Source organism: Rattus norvegicus, chromosome 8, assembly GCF_021556685.1.
Source record: "Rattus norvegicus strain SHRSP/BbbUtx chromosome 8, alternate assembly SHRSP_T2T, whole genome shotgun sequence".
Classification (NCBI taxonomy): Eukaryota; Metazoa; Chordata; class Mammalia; order Rodentia; family Muridae; genus Rattus; species Rattus norvegicus.
Window position 1 is genome coordinate 109,642,923 of NC_141541.1, and position 26,768 is coordinate 109,669,690.

General features: G+C 43.5%; 1 protein-coding gene across 4 annotated transcripts in view; it reads left to right on the forward strand.

The window, feature by feature from the left end:
• The first annotated feature begins 445 nt into the window (after positions 1-445).
• The window catches only part of LOC148004319 (uncharacterized), a 78,251-nt gene continuing 51,928 nt past the window's right edge, over positions 446-26,768 (forward strand). Inside the window, exons 1-3 of one of the 4 annotated variants that reach the window (XR_015627993.1) lie at positions 446-2,043; positions 3,117-3,303; positions 3,456-4,319. Coding sequence is in view for 2 of the 4 variants with exons in the window: in XM_087564202.1 (XP_087420328.1) it covers positions 16,517-16,587 (71 nt within the window). In the remaining 2 variants the exon portion in view is untranslated. Of the gene's footprint in view, positions 2,044-3,116; positions 3,304-3,455; positions 4,320-16,482; positions 16,588-26,768 lie in introns of those variants that run through there. The other 3 variants (XR_015627994.1, XM_087564203.1, XM_087564202.1) reach the window with 3 other exon arrangements.

The following is a 26,768-nucleotide window of genomic DNA, read 5'->3' on the forward strand; positions in this document are numbered from 1 at the left end:
TTTTTAAGACATTTTTTAGCATGTCGATATTATCAAATCTTTCCAAATCATTTCTCCCAATTTCCACAGAAACCATAACTAACCTCCATATTTAATATTTCATAGACTGCGCCATATTTGATTAAAGTAGGTAACGGCCACAACAAACATATACTATCTGAAGGGTTGGTCTCAAACACAACTTCTTCTTGATGTGTCTTATACTCAACCGGAGGGCACAGAAAACACCAAGTAGAGATGGGTCTGTGAGCTAGAAGAATGGCCCTTTTGAGTTCTGGGCACCAGTTAGCATGTTTCACAGGGAAAAAAAAAAAAGAACACTGGTTAATTTAGTGCTTAAACTAAATGGAGATTAGTTTTTAAAATTCCTATTATAGTTCATGTTTTTAAAAGTTGAGTTCCGCTGAGGCTGGAGCGGTGGCTCTGTGGTTAAGCTGCTCTCCCGGGAGAACCCAGGTTCCACTCTCAGCACCCAGTGTCAAGGCAGCTCACTCCGGGCTGTAACTCGGGTCCCAGGGGATCCGACCACCGTCTGGATTCTGTGAGCACCCTTCAAAGGCTTCTGATGTGACTGGAATGGTTTATGCAGTGCTACTGTCACCTGTGGCCTATCAGGAGGTGGTGGGGCCTAGTTGGGGGACAGTAGGTCACCAAAGGTCTGTATTTCAAGAGTTTTTATAGTCCCGGCCCCACCCTGCCTCCCTCTCGGCTTCTCTGAGGTGAGTAGCCTTTGCCACACTCTCCCTCTGTCTGCTGCTCAGATAATTTGTTTCACCTCAGGCTCAGAGCAGTGGAGCTACCCAACCCTGAACTGAAAGGTTTGAAATCTCGTGACAAAAAGGAATCCTGCCTTCTTTAAGCTGCTTTTCTCCGTGGTCACATGACCACCTCTCACTAATTGTTCTTTTTCTCCTTAAAGGCTTTCTCGTTGGAAAAGTGTCTCCCCTAGGCATCCCAAATCTTCAGCCTGTAGGAAAATTCAATTTGTCTTCTATTCCTACCAGAATAGAGCCACGTGTGTAAATACTATCCTTAAAGCCGAATAGAGAAAGTCGTGTCATGGAATCAAAGAATACTCAAAAATTACAAGGCGTGTATCGTTGGCGCCGTGAAACCAAACAGTGGAGGTGAGAATATTTTATTAACACAGGGACAACTGTTGCACCGCAGTGTCCCTGTTCAGTGTCCCTCCGCTGCCAAGTCTGGAGACAAGCGGCACAGAGAAGCTTTTAGTGGTGAGAACAAGATGTATTTTCTGCCTTCGGAGAGATGGAGACGCTGCTGTTCTCACAGCACTTTCCCGGCTGTGGGACTCTTGTTGATTTCTCTCCTAGAGGTCAAGGACAGAGATGTTCTGGTTCTCTGGACAAGGTCCCTCGGGACGGGGAGTGGCCTGGACTCTTGCCAGGATCATTGCTTTTCAAAGAAACCAGTGGAGGATTGCTCTGCTTATTCGGAAAGAATAAGAAATAAACCAGCATGTGACAGGGCAAGGAAGTTGATCTCAGTGCAGATAAACTTTTATTGATATATGGAGATTTAGAAAAAAACAATGGGCAAAGTGGAAACGGTGGACGCGGGAAGAATGAGACTGTGGGCCTGGGTTTGTTTATGTGCACTTAGGATTCTTCAACCTTGTTTTCTCTCACAGTTGTTTTTCAAATTAAAAACTTTAGAACAGGGCTGGAGATGTAGCCCAGTTACGAAAACACCACACAACCCTGATGGCTTGGCACCTGCTGATATCCTGGTACTCAGGAGATGAAGTCAGGGAAATTGGAATTTCAAATTAACTCTTGGCTGTTGACCCAGTTCAAGGCCAACCTGGGCTACATGAGACCTTGTCTAAAATAAAAAAATAAAACAAAAATAGAAATTTTGGAGTATAGAAGACTTATGATAGTATATTTTATTATATAATAAACTGATACTCGAGAGAGGGGAGCACCTCCCAAGGAAGCTCTGCTGAACCGGCAGTGGTTACGAATGAATGATTTCTGTCAATCATCTTCTTGGCAAAGGAAAGCAGAACTGCCATGCCAGGTAAGAACTGGTCTTCCTCCCCCTCCCGTAAAGAGTGGTAGAAGACCCTAGGGGCAAAGTCTCTTCCAGGCCTGAACTGATAAAGGGCAGATTTTCCATTAAATGGAGTTTTGAACTTTTTTTTTTTTGTTAAGTTTTAGGGGATTATGCCTTCTAATTGCTAGACCAGGACTGTGGCTGACTCAAACAGACTTAGAGACTTTTCCGTGGTTGAAGGATGAACAGAGAGCTGATTACGGAGCTCACAGTATGCTTGTCTGGGCTGCAGGAAGCCCTAGGCTCCATCCCCAGCAATCAAGTGCTGTAGTGTAAGAGGGTATTCTCAGTTTGAGAGAGGGAGAGGGATAAGAAATTCACCATCATTGTTGGCTACGAATTTGACACCATGGGACTCCATGAGAAAGATAGACAGACAGAAACAAAGAAGGAAAGAAAGAAAATTAGTTGTAGGTCTGTGCTTTATAAGATTCACTTTTAAATTATGTGGTGTGTGTGTGTATGTATGTGTGTGCGTGTGTGCATTCACATGTATGCATTGTCAGTAATGTGCACCAGAATGTAGCTGTCTGATGAGGCCAGAAGAAAGCATCGGGTCCCTTGGAGTTGGAGTTTCAGGCAGCGTGAACTGCCTGCCGTGAGTGCTGGGAACTGAACTTGTGTCCTCAGCAGTAGGTCCTCAGCTTTCAGGCCCTCTTTTCATACCCAGTTCTATTCCATTGGCCTACATGTGCTTTTGTGCCAGTGCCATGTAGTTTTTATTACTATGCTTCTGCAGTATAGTTACTCTATATCTGCAGCATAATTTGTAGTACAATCAAGCTATTTTTGTTCTCCCCGCATGGTTCTCCCTGCCTAAGAGTACTTTGGCAGATTGGGGTCGTTTGTGCTTCTGTGGGGATTTGGGGGTTGTTTTTTCTATTTCTATAAAGAACGTTATCGGAAATTTGATAGTGATTACATTGAATCTATAGACTAATTCCCACTATCTAGCCATTTTCACACTATTAATTCTGTCAACCCATAATCACGGGAGATGTTTCCATGTTCTAGTGTCTTAGATTTTTTTTCTTCAGGGTCAAGTTGACTTTTTACTGATGGGAGCCGTGCCTGTCTCAAGTGCGTGCAAAGCATTCAACCAAATTCAAGGTGCCGTCACGACTAGAGCAAACTGTCGTCTTAGATTCTACTAAGAAACAAAAACTCGTGACTCAGGGAGTGAATCCAAAAGTCCACCATGAACGAGACACATTTTAAACATAGGTAGGATTGGCACCGCCGTCTTTCCTTTAGCTTTGGTCTCTAATACGTTTCCGAATAATCTCACTGCATTTCGTCATGACTTTGCAGTTGCTTAAAACTATTTTGTTGCTGTCTGAGGGTTCTTTTTTCTTTCTCTTTGTGCTCTGCAAAAGCCACCCGTCACTTGCTTACTAACTCCGCTGTGAGAGAGCATAAACAAACAAATACAGAAGGAGAAGTGGACGGAAGGAAGGAAGGAAGGAAGGAAGGAAGGAAGGAAGAAGAAGAATCTTTCAGCTTGTTTTTGTTTACAATTGCCGATGGGAGGAAGAGTCTGGCATATGCTTCCCAAACAGCTCTTCATTCAAAGCACTGGCTGGAAATCAGCCGCGATGGTCTAATTAATAGCTCCAGATAACACCGAAAAGGGAGATATAATCTCTCTGAAAAGACTGCGGTTTATTGCTCAGGATGACAAAGGTTCACAATAAGAAGCTAAATTGGTGCTTCTTATGCTGCCGTTATTAAAGTATGAAGCGAAATTTCGTTGAGTTGATTTCCTCATTCCTGCCATGTTAAAAAAAAATCCCTATAGTCCCAATAAAAGTATAAAAGGAGATTTATGGTGCCGATGGGTAATAGGATGCCTGCTATGTAGCGCTCAGCCATTTTCTTCCTCTTGTTTGGTTTTCTAAACACTTCTCACTCCGTCCTCCAGGGCTGGGCAGGGAGGTGTCACCCTACATTCTGATCAAAGCGACGGTCTCAATTTCCTGACAAAGCTGATCTAAGTTCCGTAAAAATTGCCATCAAATGGGAGCCAGAAGTCTGTTCTAAGGACTTCAAGGACAGTCCCTCTCCTGGATATGGTGCTGTGCATTTCTGAAGACATGTGGAGAGAATCGTTGTAAGTGGCTGCATTTGAGGGATTGCAGCTATAATCGGAGCTGGTTAGCAGCTGATCTCCCCGAGGCTATATCCAGTCTCCTAATGCTGTTTCATATTAAACAGGTTTGGGAGTGAGTCACTCGGCTGGCACACACTAGCAAAGTGATTGCTTCAGCCCAGCTTGGAAACTCTAAGTCCTCCCTATGCCTGGGGGTAGCAAACTCAGTGCAAACCTCAGCTGTAATCTTACTGTGCTCTGGGGCTGACTTAGCGTTTCACTTCTGTAATTTCAGGCTTCATTTAGCATTCATCCTTCTCTCTTTCTTTCCATGCTTCCACGGTTCGGCACGGCGTTCTCTTACACCAACACCCTCGCTCAACACACATTTCCCTTTGTTTAGGTGATGTTGGAGTAGAAAGGCAGACGCTCCCTACACAGGAAACGTTTTGTCAGGAAGTGATCAGGAAGCTTCGGAGCCCAGGTGTGCCGCCACCTGATGTGCAGGCGGTAACATTTTGACTGCATCAAGGACAGAAGCTGGATCTTCTGCTCCTTCCTGTCCAAGACGGAACCACTAATTACTCTCTGTAATTAGCTTGGAAGTTAAATAGCCTCCTCCTAAACCCTGACCTCCATGCTGAGAGCACGTGGCTCTCCTGGGGCTGGGAATAGATCAGGGCGTGGCCTGTCCCTCATTTGCCACCTATGTTCTATACACCTGACAGGATTTTAAAACATCTTATGACGTCATCTCTTGTTAAATGTCTGTTTACTCTATCTGACTCTGGGCATACGGAGGGATCATATCTTAACTTTATAGTCCTCAAATGTTGGGCCACCTTGTGGCCAGCTTTATTGTGTGACCAGCTTTATTGTGTGACAAACAAGAATGACACATGATCCTAATTGCAAAGCATCTTCAGGATAGGATGGACAGAAATTATGATTTAACACACACACACACACACACACAGAGAGAGAGAGAGAGAGAGAGAGAGAGAGAGAGAGACAGAGACAGAGACAGAGACAGAGACAGAGAGAATGACAGAGAGAACGGTAAATCATTTTACGTGTATGGGTAGTTTGTGTGCCTGTTGTCTGTGTACCATGTGTGTGCCTAGCATCCACAGAGGCCAGACACTTTTGGAAATAGAATAACAGGCAGTTGCAAGCTGTCATGTGGGTGCTGGGAGCCAAACCCAAGTTCTCTGGAAGAGTAGCCAGTGCTCCTACTGTTGAAGATCTGTCTACCGTGTTCTGGCCTTTTAAGCTAACACGTCTGTTAGGTGTTATTTATCCACCTGCTCCTAATTTTCTCACATCCCTCACCAGCATCATTGACTTGCTCGTTCGTGCTCTCTGCACCCTCGAATCTCTGATTCCAGTCTCTATTAGACGATCTCCTTCGATTTTATACGCTGTTCATTTCAACTCATTTCCTAACCAGCACAGCAAAGCTCCTTCAAAGACTGGGGGTGTTGACAAAGCGGGGCAGGAGGCTATGGGTACAAAGGTGTTAATACTCTTACCTTGCTTATATTTGCTTTGACTACTCTATCCCTAACCCTGAATTTAGCACCCACCGAATTTCCATGAAATGATCCATTAGTGAGACATCCTTGTAGCTATTACCTTCACAGCTGCTCTTGTGAGCCACACCCACTTCAAGGAAGCATCAGCGGATCCAGAGTTTCAGTCATACAAACTAGTGGGATTTAGATAGAAATTCCTCACTGTTTGTACCAGGTGTGCAGCTCTCAGGCATGCAGGATGGCCTGGTAGGTGGGGTGGGAAAAGACATGTGAATGGGCTTGCTTCACACACTGACAGGTCACCAGCCTCGTTTCCCCAGCCTGAGCTTCAGTTCCTATACCTGCTGTACCTTAGCGAATGTCTCCTACCTCACGCTTCCTCACTCTTCCTATCCATTTCTCTGGGTGAGCGCTAACCATTGCCCGAAAATCTGGCCCCACACTGGGCTGAAGATGTGGCATTTGGCTCAAATCCACCTTCTATTGTTGATCCCCTTCTGGGCTCACCATTTCTCCTGTGCTGTCTGGAATTTCTAACCCTACGTTACGATCGCTCTTTTACAGTTTCTGAGCAGCCACCATTTCTTTAACTCTGGCTGGATGCAAACTTCTGACAGTTGTCTTTTTGATTTTTGGGGTTTTTGGGGAAGGGAAGTTTTGCTACCTTGAAATGGAAACTTCTGGTTTCTGTGGAAAATTAGTTGTGTCAAATGATGTTTTGCTGGGGAGCACAAGTGAAAGGGAGTTTTGCTAAAGCAGACATGGGAAAGGATGTTTTCCTGAAGCAGACCCAGGCGAAAGAATGTCTTGCTATGTGTAGTGAAGGGACACATGATGAAGGAATATAAATATGACCCCACAGACAATGGGAGCTCAAGCACTGGTTGGCTTTGCTCCACCTCGCTATTCTTCGCTAACTGTGCACACGTATCGGTTCGCCTTACATTGCGTTGTCGAGCTCCACTTGTGGTTATGCCAAAGAGAAACTCATCGAAGAGCTTCTTGTGGCTTCTCGCCACTTCGGTAGCCTCAGGCTGGTTGGTGAGACTTTCAGTTTCTTCAGAATTGAACTGCAGCTGACGATTCACATTTGGTGTTTGCTACTGGACCGAACTGCCGATATCCTGACAACAAAGATTGGACTCGCTCCCGAGGAACTATTTCTAAACAGGTCTACTTCCCTCATGTCCTAATAACCTTTCTGTTTTCCACTATCTCTGGTGGGTGGTGGGCTAGAAGGGAGGTTAAAGCATTTAAGAACCCTTATTAAAGTGGGTGAGAAAAAAATTGATGCCTATGCTACATAGCCCAAGTTAGTCTGTCCGGGATGGCCTCAAACTCATTATCCCCTTGCTTCAGCTCCAAGAGCACTGGGGTTATAGCAGTGCCTCACCATAATGGGTAAGACGTTTTGTTTGTTTGTTTGTTTAAAGATTCTGGACTTCAACTTTGAAGAGCTATGGTTTATAGAGAAGGAGGAAGGGGGTGGGGAGATAATGCTGCCTGCTCTCCCAAGAGCACACGTGTAATTGTGGCCAGAGCCTCCTACAGATACCTGAGGCGTTACTATACTGTGATGGCTAATTTTAGTTGTCCTCTTGACATCACTGAGGAAGAGGAAGACCTCATTTAAGAAATTGCTTCCATCAGATTGGTGTGTATGCAGGTGGGCATTTTCCTTGAGACAGGGTCTCTCTCGTTGAGTAGGGATCTAGGACTCACTGATTTGGCTAGGCCGAGTGAGGGCAAGTGACCCTCTTGTCTTCACTTGCCAGCAGTGGGATTGTTCATACATCCTGCCCTGCTGTTCCCACACCCAAGCTGCGTGCGCATTGGGATTAAGCTTAGTTACTCATGCTTGCATGATAAGCACTTTACCAACTAAGTTATCTCTTTAGTCTCTCCTTTTTTCTTTCTTTCTCCCCATTTCTTCTCTTCCTTTTCTTTTTGTTAGTGGAGATTAAGCTTGTGTGTTCTAGACAAGTAGCTTTTTCAGCTCTTTAAAAACATTAAAAGATTTTTCTAAAGACAGATAAGAGCTCCTTAAGTTACTCAGGATGGCCCAGAACTTACCACATATACAGCTCAGTATATCTTGAATTTGTGATTCTCCTGTCTCAGCCTCTTAAACAGCTGGATCCCAGTACTTTGTCACCAAGCATAACTTTGTTTGCTTAAAAAGATAATTGGAAAAGAAAAAAAAGAACTGGTAACAGTTGTTGGTAGACTTTTAGAGCTTAAATTGGCAGAGTTGACATGGTTCTGGGTAATGATCACATTCAAGATGAAACCACAGGATGACTAACATAGGGGCAGACAGAGTCTGGTGGATATTAAGTAGGGTAGAGCATCTGGGCTGCTGACATAAGGAACAGAATACTGGGTAGTGTCTGAAGTGAGGTGCTGCCCATGTTACATTCGGTCAGCAGCAAGAGACCTCTGTACAGGGACGGTGCTGTAAGGTTGTTTAGTGTGTTTTACCAGGAGCCAGCCAGGAAGCTAGACTCATTATCCCTGAATTGAAGAGGAGAGAAGTACGGTGCCTCAGGCTTTCTGTGAACTGCATTTAGGCAAAAGGCCTGCTAAATTAGTCACAAATTACCTCATGTTTGAGAACACTCTTATTCTGTGTGTCATCCTAGAAGCATGGGACCTCAAGTGAGATTTCTCAGAATTAGAAGAGATAAATGAGATCCTAAACATTTTAACCGAAGGGGCTTGATTTGCTAGGCTTCTAGTTGCTATGGTAATCCCCTGAGAAGAAAGACTTAAAGGAGCACTTGTCTTGTGTATGTGGAGGTCAGAAGATGGCTTAAAGGACTCAGTTCCTTCTACCAGGTAGGTTCCAGGAACTGAACTCAAGTGTCAAGTCTAGCAACAATCAGCCTTACTTGCTGAGCCTGTCCCAGTGACCCTCAAATTTCAAAAGATTCATATCTATATTGCTTTTACAATATTCAGTCTATCACTGTATTGCTGTGGGCAAAGCAAAACACCAGAGAGGCAAGACCTCGTGGTGAGAAAACTTGCAGACTTCATAGACGCCAGGAAGCAGAGGGGTGGGGGAGGATTACATGACATACCTACCCCCAAACATACTCTGGGGACTTACTGACCCCAATTAGCTTTCTACCTCTGAAAGTTTATACAACCTCTAAATGATGCCATCTATCTTAGTTGCTTTTCCATTGCTGTGAGGAAAAACCATGACCAAGGTAACTTATGAAAGAAAATGTCTATTGGGGCTCATAGTTCCAGAGGCTTAGAAAGTCCATGATCATCGTGGTGGGGATCATGGCCCCGGGCAGGTATGCATGGTGCAAGGGCTTATTATTCTGATCCATGTGTTGGGGGCAGAGACAGAGCTAACTGGGAATGGTGTGGGCTTTTGAAACCTCAAAGTCCACCAAGGTTACATATCTCCCAAAGCAAGACTACACCTAATCCTTCCCAAACAGCTCCACCACACAGGACCCAAACATTTGAATATATGAGCCTATAGAGGTCATTCTCATTCAAGCCATCACCTCTTTGAATTGTGAATCTATGAATGGCTTTATCCATTGATTTGAACAGAGCCCTCATGATCCAACTACCTCTTTGTGATTGAATCTGCTAACTGAAGATTTCAACTCAGGAGTATTTGGGGTGTGTCCTATACATCATATCCATAGCACAAGACTTGTGACTATTGATAAAGCTTCCCCAAGAGTCTTGATTGTGATGGTAGCAGGCCTTCCTAACATCTGCTGTGGCTTGCCAAGATGAGTACACCTCACCCAAAGCTTGCGGAAACTTCGAACTTGGTTCGAAATGGGAAAAGTTATGAAGTCATTCTGAGAAATTGTGACAAGCTCTTGTTGTGAAAAGCAGCAAGATCAGGCAATGCTGAATCAGCAAGCGGTCCACCTGTCGGAAGTCAGCTAGGCTTGTCTAGCCTCATAGTGAATGCTAAAGCTGCCACAAGCCCCACACTGGAGGAAATATGGAACTCTCCCCAGGTTTACACAGAGTCTTCCTGGTTACCCCTGCTCTAACCTCCAACTTTTCATGAGTTTTCTTCTATCCCTGTGGCCCTAATCACAGAACTTGGTTTCTTCCTAAATTGCTACATTGCTATTCATAGTAGTTAGTAGCATATTCTACATCATTGACTGTGGGTGTTCCTTTTTTTGAGGCATGGATTTGCCGGCTCAGACTATCTTTGAATTTGTTGTGTAGTGAAGGATGGCCCTGATTTCTGTTCTTCCTGACTACAGCTCCTAGGTACTGGGAATTACATCCAAGCACCAACCTTGAATTACATTCATTTTCTTTTCTTGTTTCTTTAAAATTTATTTTAATTTATGCATATCTACGTGTGTCTCTTCATGTATACAGGTGCTCCCAAAAGCCAGGGAGGATGTTGGACAACATGGAATTGGAGTTACAGGTGGTCGTGACCTGTCTCATATGGATGCTGGGAACTGTAGTCCTCTGGAAGAACAGCAAACGCTCTTAACCACTGGACAATTTGCTAGACCACGCCCCCAATTGTTTTTTCAAAACCAAGTTTAGCTACTTCTTTGTTTCAGAACTTAATCTCTTCCCCACCCAGCTTTCAAAGATATTTTCCTTAAATGAGATAGTTTTCCCTCCTAAGTGAGCAGAGTAGGTTTTCCTTATCTCTATTTTCATGCCTCTCTCAAAAGACAGCTGGCTCCCAGCGTATGCAAAGGGTCCTGTCCTGCAGTCCACACTAAGAAGTTTCTGATCTAATATGTAGAAGAAGTAAATCAAGCAGACGGTTGAGGGCAGTCCAGAGTGGAGAGGTATTTTCCAGACCCACTGATTGGTTTTCACAGGATTCTCAACATCATGATCCCGTGAGCTGTCTCCTTTCATGACAAATTCCCAAGGCCACCCATATGCTTATTCTTGGTAAGGACACCAGATCCATTTATTGTCTTTCAGGGAACAATTGGTCCTCCCTCTGCTCTTTCTTGGAACTCATGGCTTAAAGTTAATCATCCTCCTGTCTCATAGGAGGACTGTAGACACAGGCAGCTCTTTGTTTCAGACTTGAAAATTCTGTTTTTCTTTTCACCTCATTAGAAGGAAGTATTTTTCCATTTACTTCATTTTCTTCTTGGAATCTGCTAACGGTAGCTGAGTAGTTCAGTTTGCACACACGGTTTGTTCATTAATTAATAGCCTCCAGGCAGGGTCACCTTTATCAGGACTTAATATCTAACTAAAATAAAATGGTGCCAGATTTGCTGGTCGGTTCTCCTGTGATGAGAAAGGCTTTCCAAGGTGGTGGGAAGCCTTCTGCTGGGAGCTCTTGTGACGACTAGGGTTCTCCAAGGAGAGCAGCCTGAAACCAGAACATCTTTCTAGAATGCCATTACTTGCATTGTTGAAGTCAGATAGATGACTTGGGACCCTGGAACATGGAAAATAGAGTTCTTAAAGAAGGTTACTTCTTTCAATGTAGCTATTTTATTTTCTTGTCAAGGCATAGAAATTATTGGTTAGATCCTTATTACTTTTTCTTGGCTATGGGTTATAATAGGCAGAATTTTGGCTCATGACTTTAACTCCTGTGTCATTCCTGTAATTATATATTATGCTAATGGGCAAAAGAGACTTTGCAGATGTAATTAAGGTTACTAATCAATTGACCTTATAATGGATTCTCTGAGTGGGTCCAATATAATTACTTGAGCCCTTAAAGCAGAGCATTTGCCTAGCTGAGGAGGGCATGAGGGCATGAGAAGAGTGCATGCATTATTGTGAGATCTGATGCAGAGGGGCTGTGTGCCCAGATCAGAGAGAAGCCATGATAGCAAGGAACTGGATTCTGCCAGCAATCTCAACAAAGTAGGAATTGAATTACATCTCAGAGTCTCCAGAAAACACAGTGCAGCCAATGCTTTGGTCTGGGCCCTGTGAGACTATAAGTAGAGAGCCCAGATGAGCAACACTGCATTTAGACTTCTGTCTTCGAGAAACTGTAAGACAGTAAGTATGTGTTGGTCTAATCCTTGTAGTTTGTGACAGTGTGCTGCAGTTATAGGATATAACTCTATAGATGTTCTGTCTTTTATTTGAAGACAGTGGAGATCCCCTCTTTCTCTTTTGGGACAGGGTTTCATGTAATCCAGGCTGGCTTGAACTAGCTACATAGCCAAGATTGACCTTGAACTCCTGACCCTTCTGCCTTCACCTCTCAAATGCTGGGGAGTATGCCTCCATGTGTGGGCTTTTTACTGTGATTCTGAAGACAAAACCAAGGACTTCCTGCACACTGGACAAGCATTCTACCAACAGAGCTACATTCTAAGTCCTCAGTAATTACTTTCTTCCTTTTCAAGAGGGGCTAACAGGGCTAGGGAGATGGTTTAGTAAAGTGCTTACTGTGGAAGCAGGAAGACATTGTTTCAAAACTCCATCATTCATGTGGTGTGTTGTGAGTACCTATGATCACAGCACGGGGCAGGGTGGAGACAGCAGGATTCCTGTGTCTTTCTAACATGACAGCTTGTCAGAAATTCTAGCTGAGTTGGTGAGTTCCAGATTCTCTCTGTCTCTCTCTGTCTCTGTCTCTGTCTCTCTCTCTCTCTTCACACACACACACACACACACACACACACACTCATACACACACACATACACACACACACACACACACACACACACACACACACTAACATCCATGCACAGAGCTGACCAGGCGAGGGTCTTTATGATAACGTTTTGTGGACATATTTGGTAACTCTAGTCAAAGAGATGAGTGATCCAGGCTCCTGTTTTATAATCTAGATCTGCACAGTCTAATGTGGCAGCCAGTAGGCACATATGGTTTAAAATGAAAGTAAATAAATTTGGAAATCTTGTTTGATTCTTTTCCTCTCTAGCAGAATCACTACAAAGTAGAAAGCATGCAAGCTCTAGAGAGAAATGCGTGGCCTTTTGGGGGAAGAAATTAAAAAATATATATATTTATGTGTGCACGAGTTGCAACACGAATATGAAGGTCAGAGGACCACACAAATCTCCCACATTCTACTATGTGAATCCTAAGGACTGAACTAGATTGCCAGCCTTGGAGGCCAGCAGTTTTACCTGCTGAGTCATCTCACTAGTCCTGTAGAAGGCTTATGTCTCTGTTTTCTTCCTGTGCTACTTATATACGTGATCTCTTGGAGATACTGAGCTCTAGTCTTAAAGTAGATCATTCTTGGATAAACAGTGACAGGGTATTAGGTCTTGCTTTTTTGCTAAAATGGAAGAAGAGTTACAAGCTGGTGAATGGCCAGTAAGTTCTCTTGTCTGGATGATAGGATTTCCCAAGGAAGTCTGCTTACAGCAAGGTAAAGCAGACTGCTGGGGCAGGCCCGTAAGGTTATCTCCTAGAGCAAACAAACCCAAGAGACAAACGCTGTTGGACTGGACACATCACGTTGGCTTTTAAGCTTGCAAAGGGACAGTAGCATGGGAGAGGAAGACGAGGCTATCGCCCCAGGAGACGGTAGCCCCTGGCCACAGAATGAGACTTTAGTCTCAGGCTCAAACATGAAGTTGAAACCTAAGACTTCCTGGATGAACCAGACAGTGTCTGGAAGCTGTGGGTGAAAACTTGCAGGTGAGTCAGCTGAAAAGAATGGCGTAGGCCCGAGGAAAGAGCCTAGATTTCGGATCAGAAAACTCGAGTTTGAATCCTGCATCCATTACTGTCTTGCAAACTTGGGCTGGGGGTGACCCATCTTAGTTATAGATGATGGAGACGAGATAAGACAATCGCCAATTGTTGAGTTTTTTTAAAGATGTATTTTATTTTATTTTATTTATTTATTTTTTGGGTTCTTTTTTTCGGAGCTGGGGACCGAACCCAGGGCCTTGCGCTTCCTAGGTAAGCGCTCTACCACTGAGCTAAATCCCCAGCCCCAAAGATGTATTTTATTTTTAATGACGGCATTATAGGGGGTGGGGAAGAGAGGGAGGAAGGGAAGGAGGAGGGGGCAGGTACTTGAGGAGGCCAGAGGTATTGCGTCTTTCTGGAGCTGGAGTTCTAGGTGGTTATGAGCCACCTAAAGCAGGTTCTTGGAAGTGAACTCAGGTCCTCTAGGACGGCAGCCAGTGCTATTCACTGCTGAGCCATCTCTCCAGCCTGATTCTCCAGGCTATTATACAGGCTTTGTGATATCCAGGAGGCACTCGGTGAACATTAATTAAAGCTGTTCATCACAATTATATTACATCAGAAAAGACCATCTAAATCTGGAATCATCCTAGACATGTGAGTAATTTCATCTTTTTTCCTAGCTCATTTACCATTCCTATGGTCGAGCCTCCAACCCAGTCATTTCAAGAAGAGCTCATGGCATCCCCCTCCTCCTGAACACCCTATGTCATCTTGCAAACATCTTACCTTCTTGCCTTTACCCCAAATCATCACCAGAACGTGACTCCCTAGGATTCCCACTAAGACTTTTTGGTCCAGTGTGTTGCTGAAGAAAATGAAGCAACCAGAAGAGAATTTCCCAAAATTTCTACTCCCCTTTCCATCTACCTTCCCTCACTGGTGTGCACACCGTGGGGGGTGCCTGCATTTCTGTCTAAGCTCATCCTCTGCTCCCAGCTCTTCTGTCTGCTCTTAGATGGCTCCTCTCTGCACCAATACTTCCTGACTCTCAGTGGGTTGTTTTCATTTCATCAAATGCACGGTAATGTTTCTCATTTATTATATTCTTCCAGCCTCTTATTTCCAATGAAAGTCCCTTTCCTTACCTCTCTGTTGTAGTACTGTATACTGATCTCTTCTTACCTCTGTGAATTCTAAATGCTGGTCTGCTCAGGGTGCTGACCTCAGGACTTTGACTATACTCATCTCCATAGCTAGTTCCATGACTTTAAGTTTCTTCTGTACAATGACAAATTTATATGTCCTGTCTGGACCTTTTCTCTGAACGATGGATTCGCACATCCAACAGCCTCCTGGATATCTTTACCTAGATACATGCCAGACATTAAACTTTTATGCCCCAAATAGGCTGTTAATTTTAGTTCCCTCAAGTCTACCCCTCCCATATTTATACATGGCCTGGTCTTGTGACATTTCCTGAGGAGACGTAAGAATTCCTATTCACTTCAGATGGAGGGCACTGACAGGTCAAAGTATTTCATCCACGTCTCGTTGATAAACCAAGGAGTTTATTGGGATTACTTACAGGAAGATAGGTGACAGAAAGGAAGGTACACTCTCTGAGGGTCCCATATGAAACGTACAGACAGTTACACCTCTGAAGAGTCCCTCCTTAGTACATGAGACATAGGAAAGCTATGAGCAGCCATACAATTGAAGTGTCTTACACTAGTAAGCTGTTTACTTCTTAAGTAAGTGCGGGCAGTAGAGGGCCTTGTGAGCATCTCCTGAAAGTTCATTAGCCCCAGGAGTCTCATAAGCCTGGCCTCTCCCTCCAGGAGGGAAGGTAAATAGGCCTGATATCATGTGGATGATCATAAGAGCACTGATTCAGGACCACAGAAGTCACGCTCGTCCTGGAGAAAATAGCTGCCTTACACGCTCAATAGACAATTCTAGCCTTTCATTTGCTCATGTTAAAAATCTCGTTGGGGCTGGAGAGATGGTTCAGCCACTAAGAGGAGGTATGCTTTTGCTGGGAATCTGAGCTCAGTTCTCAGCATCCAGGGTGGTTGGCTCAAACTCCCTGGAACTCCAATTCCAGGAGATCTGACATTTTCTGTAGCAACTTACACTCATGTGCACACACTCCCTATGTGCATATCATTAAAAAAATAATAAACTTAAAAATCTTGTTTCCATCCTGAGCTCTCCGTTTTCCTCATGTATGTCAGCTAATCAATCAGAACACAAAGGGAGAACAGCAGTCCTGAAGCACTCTTGTCCAAGCAAGGGGAAATCCCGTGACATCAGAAAATAGGTCTCCGATAGTGACAAGGATTAATACATGACCTATGTGCTCTACCACTTAATTCAATAAATACAAGCATTCTAGGCAATGTTGTAGGTGCTGGAAAATAGCAATGATTAAAACAAGGTAAAAGCTTCACTGAGTTTCAATTCTACTAGGGAAAAATGCGAAACTTTCCAGATGGTTTAGGAGAAACACTGAAGATGCCATGATCTTCAGAAATGGCCCAGAGAACCCTGAGAAGGAGCAGACTGGGACAAACTCCACCTGAGAACTAGCTTTCATGGTACCAGAAGATGCCAGGCAAGCTTCCAAAGGAGGGAGGTAACTTAGAGCCATGATGCCTATGAGCTGTATTAATAACCAGAATGACTTGAGAAGCCTATGGATGCAATCGTGGTGCACATAACTTGGCAGTAACCAACAGATCTTTAATTGGACATAAGACCTGCTCAACAAGATGGAGACCATACTTGATACTGGAAACCTACCTGACTACTCAGTGCTGGTGAAGTCTTGGCTGTTGAAGGAGAATGTTCAACCACTAGTTTAGTAACCTAGTGTAATCTGTATGAACAATCTATAAACATTTGTCCTCATACCCACAGATAAGTTTAGTCTTTACCTGTCTTCACTGGAGTTTCTCTCTACAACATATGGAGAGGATTACAGAAAACCACAGCCAATTAAAATGCAGAGTTGTGGAGCCCCGTCCCAATGGATATATCTATAAAGTGCTCCAACCCCACCTGAAGCGAACGCTTCCAGAAGAGGAGGTAGAAAGAGTGTTAGAGCCAGAGGATCAGAGCTGTGAGATTGTGTCTCCTAGTAACATCAGAAACTACACTCATTGCCTGGATGTGAGCTGCACAAGGATGACATCAACGAACATGTCAAACTGGACAAAGAGGAGCCGTGAGATCTCACCCTACACAAAGAACTGCAGGTAACTGAAGAAGGCTGGGAATGGGAGTGATGACCGTCCCTAAGGAAGAGCATACCAATTGGTTGTCCAATACGAACCAATGGAGTCTGAAGATATACTTCTAGGTAGCATCATATGGCTAGAACAGACTATGAATCAATGCATGCAGTAACAATGAGTGAAAAGCGAGGCCATGCATTGGAAGGAGAGTGGGGAAGGGTGTGTGGGAGAGCTTGTGGGGAGGAAAGAGAAGGGAGAAGCAGTGTAGATTAGGTGTGGGTATGGTGATATAGCCTTGACATTCAGAAAGACGGGCTTGAGGTTGTTTTCTCTAACATGCAGGAAATCGGGAGTAGGTTTTGAGCAGAGGCCCATCACATTCCGACTTCACATTTTGGAAGAGTCAGTCTGACTGCTGGTTGAAGAACCTGCTTCAGAGAGTCGAGAGCAGAAACAGAGCGACAAATTCCATTTCTCCAGGCATGAGAAAGTGGTGCCGTAGTGCCTGTGTTAGATGTGCACTGTGCATGTGATGTAAAGAATCGAATTTAGAATCCTTTCCTTTGTTTGATGTGATGTGATGTGATGTGATGTGATTGTGTGTGTGTGTGTGTGTGTGTGTGTGTGTGTGTAATGTCCTCACCTCTGTGTGTTCATGTGCACATACATGCCACATATCATCAACCAGAGGCCAATGTTGGGTGTCTTTCCCTATGATTCTTTTATTTGAAATTTTTTTATTATTATTAACTTGAGTATTTCTTTTTTTTTTTTTATTAACTTGAGTATTTCTTATATACATTTCGAGTGTTATTCCCTTTCCCGGTATCCGGGCAAACATCCCCCTCCCCCCTCCCCTTCCTTATGGGTGTTCCCCTCCCAACCCTCCCCCCATTGCCGCCCTCCCCCCACCAGTCTAGTTCACTGGGGGTTCAGTCTTAGCAGGACCCAGGGCTTCCCCTTCCACAGGTGCTCTTACTAGGATATTCATTGCTACCTATGGGGTCAGAGTCCAGGGTCAGTCCATGTATAGTATTTAGGTAGTGGCTTAGTCCCTGGAAGCTCTGGTTGCTTTGCATTGTTGTACATATGGGGTCTCGAGCCCCTTCAAGCTCTTCCAGTTCTTTTTCTGATTCCTTCAACGGGGGTCCTATTCTCAGTTCAGTGGTTTGCTGCTGGCATTCGCCTCTGTATTTGCTGTATTCTGGCTGTGTCTCTCAGGAGCGATCTACATCCGGCTCCTGTCAGTCTGCACTTCTTTGCTTCATCCATCTTGTCTAATTGGGTGGCTGTATATGTATGGGCCACATGTGGGGCAGGCTCTGAATGGGTGTTCCTTCAGTCTCTGTTTTAATCTTTGCCTCTCTCTTCCCTGCCAAGGGTATTCTTGTTCCCCTTTTAAAGGAGGAGTGAAGCATTCACATTTTGATCATCCGTCTTGAGTTTCATTTGTTCTAGGCATCTAGGGTAATTCAAGCATTTGGGCTAATAGCCACTTATCAATGAGTGCATACCATGTGTGTCTTTCTGTGATTGGGTTAGCTCACTCAGGATGATGTTTTCCAGTTCCAACCATTTGCCTACGAATTTCATAAAGTCGTTGTTTTTGATAGCTGAGTAATATTCCATTGTGTAGATGTACCACATTTTCTGTATCCATTCCTCTGTTGAAGGGCATCTGGGTTCTTTCCAGCTTCTGGCTATTATAAATAAGGCTGCAATGAACATAGTGGAGCACGTGTCTTTTTTATATGTTGGGGCATCTTTTGGGTATATGCCCAAGAGAGGTATAGCTGGATCCTCAGGCAGTTCAATGTCCAATTTTCTGAGGATCCTCCAGACTGATTTCCAGAATGGTTGTACCAGTCTGCAATCCCACCAACAATGGAGGAGTGTTCCTCTTTCTCCGCATCCTCGCCAGCATCTGCTGTCATCTGAGTTTTTGATCTTAGCCATTCTCACTGGTGTGAGGTGAAATCTCAGGGTTGTTTTGATTTGCATTTCCCTTATGACTAAAGATGTTGAACATTTCTTTAGGTGTTTCTCAGCCATTCGGCATTCCTCAGCTGTGAATTCTTTGTTTAGCTCTGAACCCCATTTTTTAATAGGGTTATTTGTCTCCCTGCGGTCTAACTTCTTGAGTTCTTTGTATATTTTGGATATAAGGCCTCTATCTGTTGTAGGATTGGTAAAGATCTTTTCCCAATCTGTTGGTTGCCATTTTGTCCTAACCACAGTGTCCTTTGCCTTACAGAAGCTTTGCAGTTTTATGAGATCCCATTTGTCGATTCTTGATCTTAGAACATAAGCCATTGGTGTTTTGTTCAGGAAATCTTTTCCAGTGCCCATGTGTTCCAGATGCTTCCTTAGTTTTTCTTCTATTAGTTTGAGTGTATCTGGTTTGATGTGGAGGTCCTTTATCCACTTGGACCTAAGCTTTGTACAGGGTGATAAGCATGGATCGATTTGCATTCTTCTACATGTTGACCTCCAGTTGAACCAGCACCATTTGCTGAAAATGCTATCTTTTTTCCATTTGATGGTTTTGGCTCCTTTGTCAAAAATCAAGTGCCCATAGGTGTGTGGGTTCATTTCTGGGTCTTCAATTCTGTTCCATTGGTCTATCTGTCTGTCTCTGTACCAATACCATGGAGTTTTTTATCACTATTGCTCTGTAATACTGCTTGAGTTCAGGGATAGTGATTCCCCCTGAAGTCCTTTTATTGTTGAGGATAGTTTTAGCTATCCTGGGTTTTTTGTTATTCCAGATGAATTTGCAAATTGTTCTGTCTAGCTCTTTGAAGAATTGGATTGGTATTTTGATGGGGATTGCATTGAATCTGTAGATCGCTTTTGGTAAAATGGCCATTTTTACTATATTAATCCTGCCAATCCATGAGCATGGGAGATCTTTCCATCTTCTGAGGTCTTCTTCAATTTCTTTCTTCAGAGTCTTGAAGTTCTTATTGTACAAATCTTTTACTTGCTTGGTTAAAGTCACACCGAGGTACTTTATATTATTTGGGTCTACTATGAAGGGTGTTATTTCCCTAATTTCTTTCTCGGCTTGTTTCTCTTTTGTGTAGAGGAAGGCTACTGATTTATTTGAGTCAATTTTATACCCAGCCACTTTGCTGAAGTTGTTTATCAGGTTTAGTAGTTCTCTGGTGGAACTTTTGGGATCACTTAAATATACTATCATATCATCTGCAAATAGTGATATTTTGACTTCTTCTTTTCCGATCTGTATCCCCTTGACCTCCTTTTGTTGTCTGATTGCTCTGGCTAGAACTTCAAGAACTATATTGAATAAGTAGGGAGAGAGTGGGCAACCTTTTCTAGTCCCTGATTTTAGTGGGATTGCTTATTTGAAATATTTTAAAAGTTGAATTTATTATTATTATTATTATTATTATTATTATTATTATTATTATTAACTAGTGTGTGTGCGTGCACATGCATGCATGCACAAGCTTGCATGCAGATATGTGGATGTCACAGGACAACTTTCAAGCAGAGTTGGTTCTCTCCTTCCTACCTTGTGGGCTCCAGGGATGGAACTTAGGTTGTCAGGTTTGCCGGTGAGCACTTTTACCCACAGAGCCATCTTGCCTGTCCTCCACCTTACATTTTTTGTTGCAGGATCTCTCATTGAATCTGTAGTTCACTGCTGCCTGTGCTGGCTGGCCAAGAAGCTCCTGCATCTACCTGCTTTTATCTTCCCAGTGCTAGAATTACAGGTGGTCACTGCTACACTGACCTTACATGGTACTAGGGACCCAGGTTGTGCATGCTTGTAACTTAAGCATTTTACACATTGAGCCGTATAGCTATCTGCTATGGCTATTCTTGGTTGTCGACTTGATTATATCTGGAATGAACTTCAATCCAGGCTCACCTGTGATCCAGATCTTGAGGCTGGGAGATCCAGGCTGACCTGGATCTTGGCATGGAGATCTTGAGGCATAGTGGCTATGAATCTCATTAGACTAAGGCAAGGAGATCTCTGAGTTCAAGGTCAGCCTGGGACAAAATAAGGGTTGGAGACCGACATAAGGACATTGGAAGACGGAAGATCCACTCTTCGCTTGCCTTGTGGGACTGAACAACTCCTAGATCCTTTGACTTCCCATTCACAGTGGACCATTGTTAGGGAGTTGGACTTCAGGCTGTAAATCATCATAACAAATTCCCTTACCATGTAGAGGCTACTCAGAAGTTCTGTGACTCTAGAGAACCCTGACTAATACACCATCCCTTGAATTCTCTTGAAGGATCCCACAGGGTTTGCTAAAAACATAGTAGGTGCACAGTTTATATTTGCTGAGTGGCAGAGACACAGAAAGGAATGATCTGGTTCACAGTCTGCCCTATGCACTCCGACTGTGAGAAGGACTCTTAAGACTGATCACGGGGGCTGGGGATTTAGCTCAGTGGTAGAGCGCTTACCTAGGAAGCGCAAGGCCCTGGGTTCGGTCCCCAGCTCCAAAAAAAAAAAAGAACCAAAAAAAAAAAAAAAAAAGACTGATCACTACTGGATTTCTTTTTTAGTAAGTTGGGATTCTATATTATTTGTGATTCTCTTGTTCAATTTTCCTTAGCGTGGCTGTCTTTCCATTGATGAAGTGAGGCTTCAAATGAAAAGCTGAAGTCCAAACCAGAACAGAGCAGTTCAACATGGTTCTTTCACATTGTCAGCCCCATTTGGAACCACTAACAGAGTTCTTTAGTGAGAAGCTTCTTCATCTTAACAAAGGAGAGATACTTTATTATACAAGTTCTAATATTGAAATCAGTATAATTGGCTAGGAACCCAGTTCTAGCGGTATCAGTGACTGGCCAGGAACTGGATGGAGCTAGTGAGATGGTGGGTAAATAACATTTAAGGAAGCACCAGTTTTCAGGGTCCATGCAGTTGCTGGGGCAGTCCCAAGAAGGAGTGCTTCCAAAAGAGGGAAGAGAAAGGCTGTAAGAGCCAGAGGTTCTGACAAGCCTTTCAGTTTATTAACCAGTGAGCTGTATTGTCAAGCACATGACCCGTTCCCTCACTTTTGGCCTTGCCCATGTAACAAAAAGCTGCTTTCAGAGAAAGCAAACGTCGTGGAGAGGAGCCATGCTCTGGGAAGCTCTGCCAGCTTAGAAATTCAAAGCAATGGAAAAATGGGGATGAACATTACGGAGATTTGCTTCATAATTAACTCAATGAGCCATTGGGATATCATTTATTGGGGGGCTCCCTGGCTCCATCCAGCCTCTGCTTAACTTATCCACCCTGTTTCTAATTTTCTTGGGTATTGTGTTTGAAAAATGTGTCCATTGTTTTCTACCTTTTTCTGTGCCTTTTCTATACCTATTACAAAATTTTAACAGAACGAATAATTGTCGTGGTAGCAACGCTTTGGACAATCAGGTAATGGCTTATTTTTAAGGCTGGGTTAACAATTTCCATTTTCAAAATGAATTCAAATTGACTGAGTGATTTTAAATTAGCTCTTTAGTTTTTTTTTACCCTAAGCCGCCGATAATGCCACTATTAATTTCAATTATTTAGAGGCAACATTAGTACATGTGAAACAAGAAGGGTGATAAAGAGAGAGAGGAATAAATTACTCGCTGCAGGACAGAATGACATTTTGACTGACACAGAAGCTTTCTCCCCCCTGTTCACACACTTTGTGCTTTGACATTTCACTTGGCACAAACATTTCACAAATTCCTGACCTAATCTGAGGTACCGTTGTTTAGCGATTGCTGACATGAAATGTTTTAACCTCAAGCTCGCTAGATTCCAAATGTTACCTTTTCTTGTTCATTAAGGTTGGATGACCTCCAAAAACCAGTCCGAGCAAAGGCCCAGGAACCTGGGAGGTTAAGTGAGCTTGTTGTTTGCCCAGGGTGGAGAAGGGACAGTTTGAAATTGGAGTTGGGGGCAGCCGTGGAGAACCCTGCTATCTTGAAAGAGACAATGGCCCTAAGCATAAAATACCGTACAAATCTAACAAGAGCTAAATGGAGCTTACAGAGTTGTATACGTAGTAAATGGGGCTGGAGAGATGGTGCAGAGGTTAAGAACACTTGCTATTTTTGAAGAAGACCTAGGTTTGTTCCCAGCAGCACAATGAGTTTACTCCTACCTGTAGCTCCGGTTCCAGAAGACCTATCACCTCCCTTGGCCTCTGCAGGAACCAGGCATGCACATAAATTTGGGGAAAATCCTCATCATATCTAAAATAAATGAGTCTTTAAAAATAGTAATCTAGGGGCAGAAAAGATTTAAATAACAGAGAAATACACCAACTTCTTAAAAATGGAGAATGTATTGTGTGAATGTGTTACTTCTCAAATGACTTTGTAAAAACTCTGTCTCCAGGTCTCTCTGCCTGGAAGGGGTCCCATTCTTATTAATTCATATGCTTTCTTATTAATTCATATGCTTTGCTAGTTTATTCACTTTATTGACATATGCTTTCTAGGTTTTTAGTCAAGAATAAACCAGCTAACATTGCTGTGATTTAAAAAGGGGATGTGTGAATCTACATGTATGTGTGTGTGTGTGTGTGTGTGTGTGTGTGTGTGTGTGTGTGTATGCATGTACACATGTGTTGAGGCCAGAGGACTTCAGAAATGCTGTCCACCTCCTTTGTCACTGAGTCTCTCATAGACGGGGAGCTCACCAATCTGGTAAGAGTGGCTGGCCATCAAGCCCCGGGGATCCTTAGGTCTCCATCTCCAATGCAATGTGCTGCCATGCCGGGCATTTTTCCTGGGTTCTGGGAACCAAACTCAGGTGGTCCTGTTTGCAAGGCAAGTGTTTTTCAACAACTGTGTTATCTCCCCATCCTTTTCTTCTTACTTTTTCTTTTCTCTTCCACCGGCTCCTCCTCCTCCACCTCTGAAACAGTGTCACATGTGGTCCATGCTGACTCATTCATAGCCAAGGCTTTTCCTGAACTCTGGATCCTCCCCTTTCTCACTTTTTTTTTTTTGTGGTGGTGGGGCACTAGAATTATATGTGTGTGCTACTAAGCCCTGACCTCTGACCTGCTTTCCATGGACTAGAAATGCCTTCCCTAGCAAGTATCGACCAACTCCACCCATAGGGCTTAAATAACAGGGACAACGGATCAGCTCTCAGCCATAGTCAGGAGGTAGGCAGCTCCAGGTGTGACAGGTTGACTCACTCGCTATAATCATCAGGGACTTAAGTTCTTTCTGTTTCCACTCTGTATCAGAGGCACCATCACCTGGGAAAATTGCCTTTTGTCCTTAGGCTATCACCTTGGTTCACGTCCAAAAAGCCATAACTCCAACCCCAGTGTCCACACCTAACAGTGTTCAAGGTGGGGAAGTGGGTCAGGAACAAAAACGCTTTCTTCTCACAAGGCCGTCTTTATCCAGCAAAGCCTTTTTTGTTTTTTCCTTGACGCACATTCTCTTCTCTTCCTTCTCATGCATCTTACTCACCAAAGCTAGGTCACGATGCCCACTTCTAATCACCGGTCCAGAGAACTTCTGCAATAGCTTTGTCTAAACATGATGCATCCATGGGTTCTGGGAATCAGAATTAACCTTTTTTTTGTTAGCTATGAAGAAAGGGACCCAACAGTTGGAGAGGCAACCAACAGCATCTGGGCAAAGATATCTAAAACATATGGGCACTGGAGAGAAGCCCTCCACAAGACCATGGCCATAGGTGGCTCTCCTGTGACTCCAAGGCACAGGCCCTCTCTGTCTTCGTTGACTCTGTTGCTGTGTTAAAATGTGGCTTAAGAGAGGAGGTGTTTCTTCTGGTTCATGGTTCAAGTTGGTACAGTCCATCATGGTGGGAAAGGGCAGCTTGAAGCGGCTGGCCACATGAAATCCACAATCAGGAAGCAGAGATCGTGAACTGTGCCTTCAGTTCACGTTCCCTTTCTGATGCAGTCCAGAATCGCAGCCTAAAACAATGGTGCTACCTATAGTAGGCAGGTCTTCTGGTCTCAGTGAACCTACTCAAGATAACCTTCCACAGACAAACCTAGAGACCTCTCTCCTGGTCCATTCTGTTTTGCTAAATTGACAATTAACACTAACTACCACATTCTTCCTACTGGTTGTTTTTGAGTCCTTAGATGTCAAAGCTGCTTGCTACCTGCAAGTCAGGGCAGGCAGCCGCTTTGGCAGAGATGCAACTCATTGTTGCCTGCACCTCAGAGCAACCCCTGCCAATCAGTTTTGCAAAGATGCTCATAAATGGAGACTTTGTAACAGGTCCTGCTGGCGGGCTAGCAACATCTGTTAGCCACTTCTGGTTTAGATGCTGGAAGTTAACCGTTATCCTGCAGCTGTATTACGATGAAGGCCAGTCACGTTTGTGATAATTTTGGACAGTGCCAAGTAACCAGAAAATTTTTGGAGCTTTTGGGAAAAAGCTCATTTTCCCAATAAAGGTACCAGTGTCGGTCTGAATCACTTTGCTGCTTAAGTTTAATATGATTCTTGTTAAAGTTAATGTGAGTTTTAGGAGGGGGCGGTAGCAACATTTATCTCCAAGAAGAAATGAAAACAGCTATAATATGAATACTATTAGAGCAGATATTTATATAGTAATCCCTTTTTGTTTCTTCCAGTGCTTTTATGCTTTGATAAAACCTTCTCACTATGAAGTATATTACACATTTATCTCCTTTCACTTTCATATCAAAAACGCTATGCAGGAAAATGTGACTATCAGCAAATATCAGAGATGAGCAGCAAACTGGGAGTCACGGTTGAACACTGGGTCTGAGGAAGATGGTGCTGGGTTAAGGGCGTGAGCCAGAGTTACTGGAGTATGAAGCCCCCTTACAGCACAGGCTGGTGATACATTATTTCTGAATAAAATAATAACAATAACAACAACAACAATAATAATTCATCTTATTTTGCCAGCAGGGCAATTCAGAAGGCAATTTGGCCAAAATTAAGAGCGATGTACTAAAATTCAAATCCAAAGCCAGAATCTACCTGATAACCAGTCAAAGCTTAGCCAAGAAAGGTTACCCTTTCAAATGCATAAGGATCAGAGGAGTGGACATTAAAAATAATGTTTTGAAAGACGTGGTAGAGCAGTGGTTCTCAACCTGTGGGTCTTGACCCCTTTTGGTGGGGGGAGGTCAAAACCCTTCTACAGGGCTTGCCTAAGACTATTGTAAAACATAGATGTTTAAATTATGATTCACAACACTAGAAACATTACAGTTATGAAGTAGCAACAAACATAATTTTACAGCTGGAGTCACCATAACATGAAAAACTGTATTAAAGGGTCACAGCATGAGGAAGTCTGAGAAGCACTGGGTATGGCAGGGGTGGATGAACTGACTGCCAATGCCTACGTCTGGGGACCTATGCTGAATTCTTGCTCACACGTGGCCAAGGCAGTATGTGGCAGGAAGTGCACAGACCTTTTTTTTTTTTTTGTCTTTTAAAGATTTATTTATTTATTTATTATATATATCTTCAGACACACCGGAAGAGGGCATCAGATCTCATTACAGATGGTTGTGAACCACCATGTGGTTGCTGGGATTTGAACTCAGAACCTCTGGAAGAGCAGCAGTCAGTGCTCTTAACGACTGAGCCATCTTATGTCCAGCATTTCTTCAGATTTCCTTACCTGCAGGAGTCATCCAAACACCCCCCGCCCCAATCAGACTACAATTTCCTCTTCTCCAATGGTATCGACAATAGACTCTTCCTCAGGTATGGGGGTTCCTGCTAGATTGCGTTCTCAAACAACAAGTGTGCATTCCCAGAGCAATGGTTAAATAGGTAGCCATGGAAATGGAGCCGGTTAGTTCTCAGCAAGCATCACAAAGCACAATTTTATTCTGGTCGGATCCCAGGGTTAAATAATCCATGTTAATTTTCTTAGATCGATAGTAGCAAAAGATTGTACAATTGCACCCACAGAGTCAGTACAGTCATCCAAAGAATGGCACTTTTTTAATAGGTTCTCTGTGTTCAAAGAGAAGTGGCCATTGTGTATTGACAAAGACGAAACAAACCGTTCTACTCACTGCGTGTAATTTCTGTCCGTGTTATTCACATGGCTGGACAGTGAGATCCACGATGGGACAGTTTCACTTAGAACTAACAGTGCTCAAATTATGCCAAAATCACTTACTCAACACAGTGATAACTGCAAGTAATGTAAGCCGATTTGACTTTAAGATTAAGAA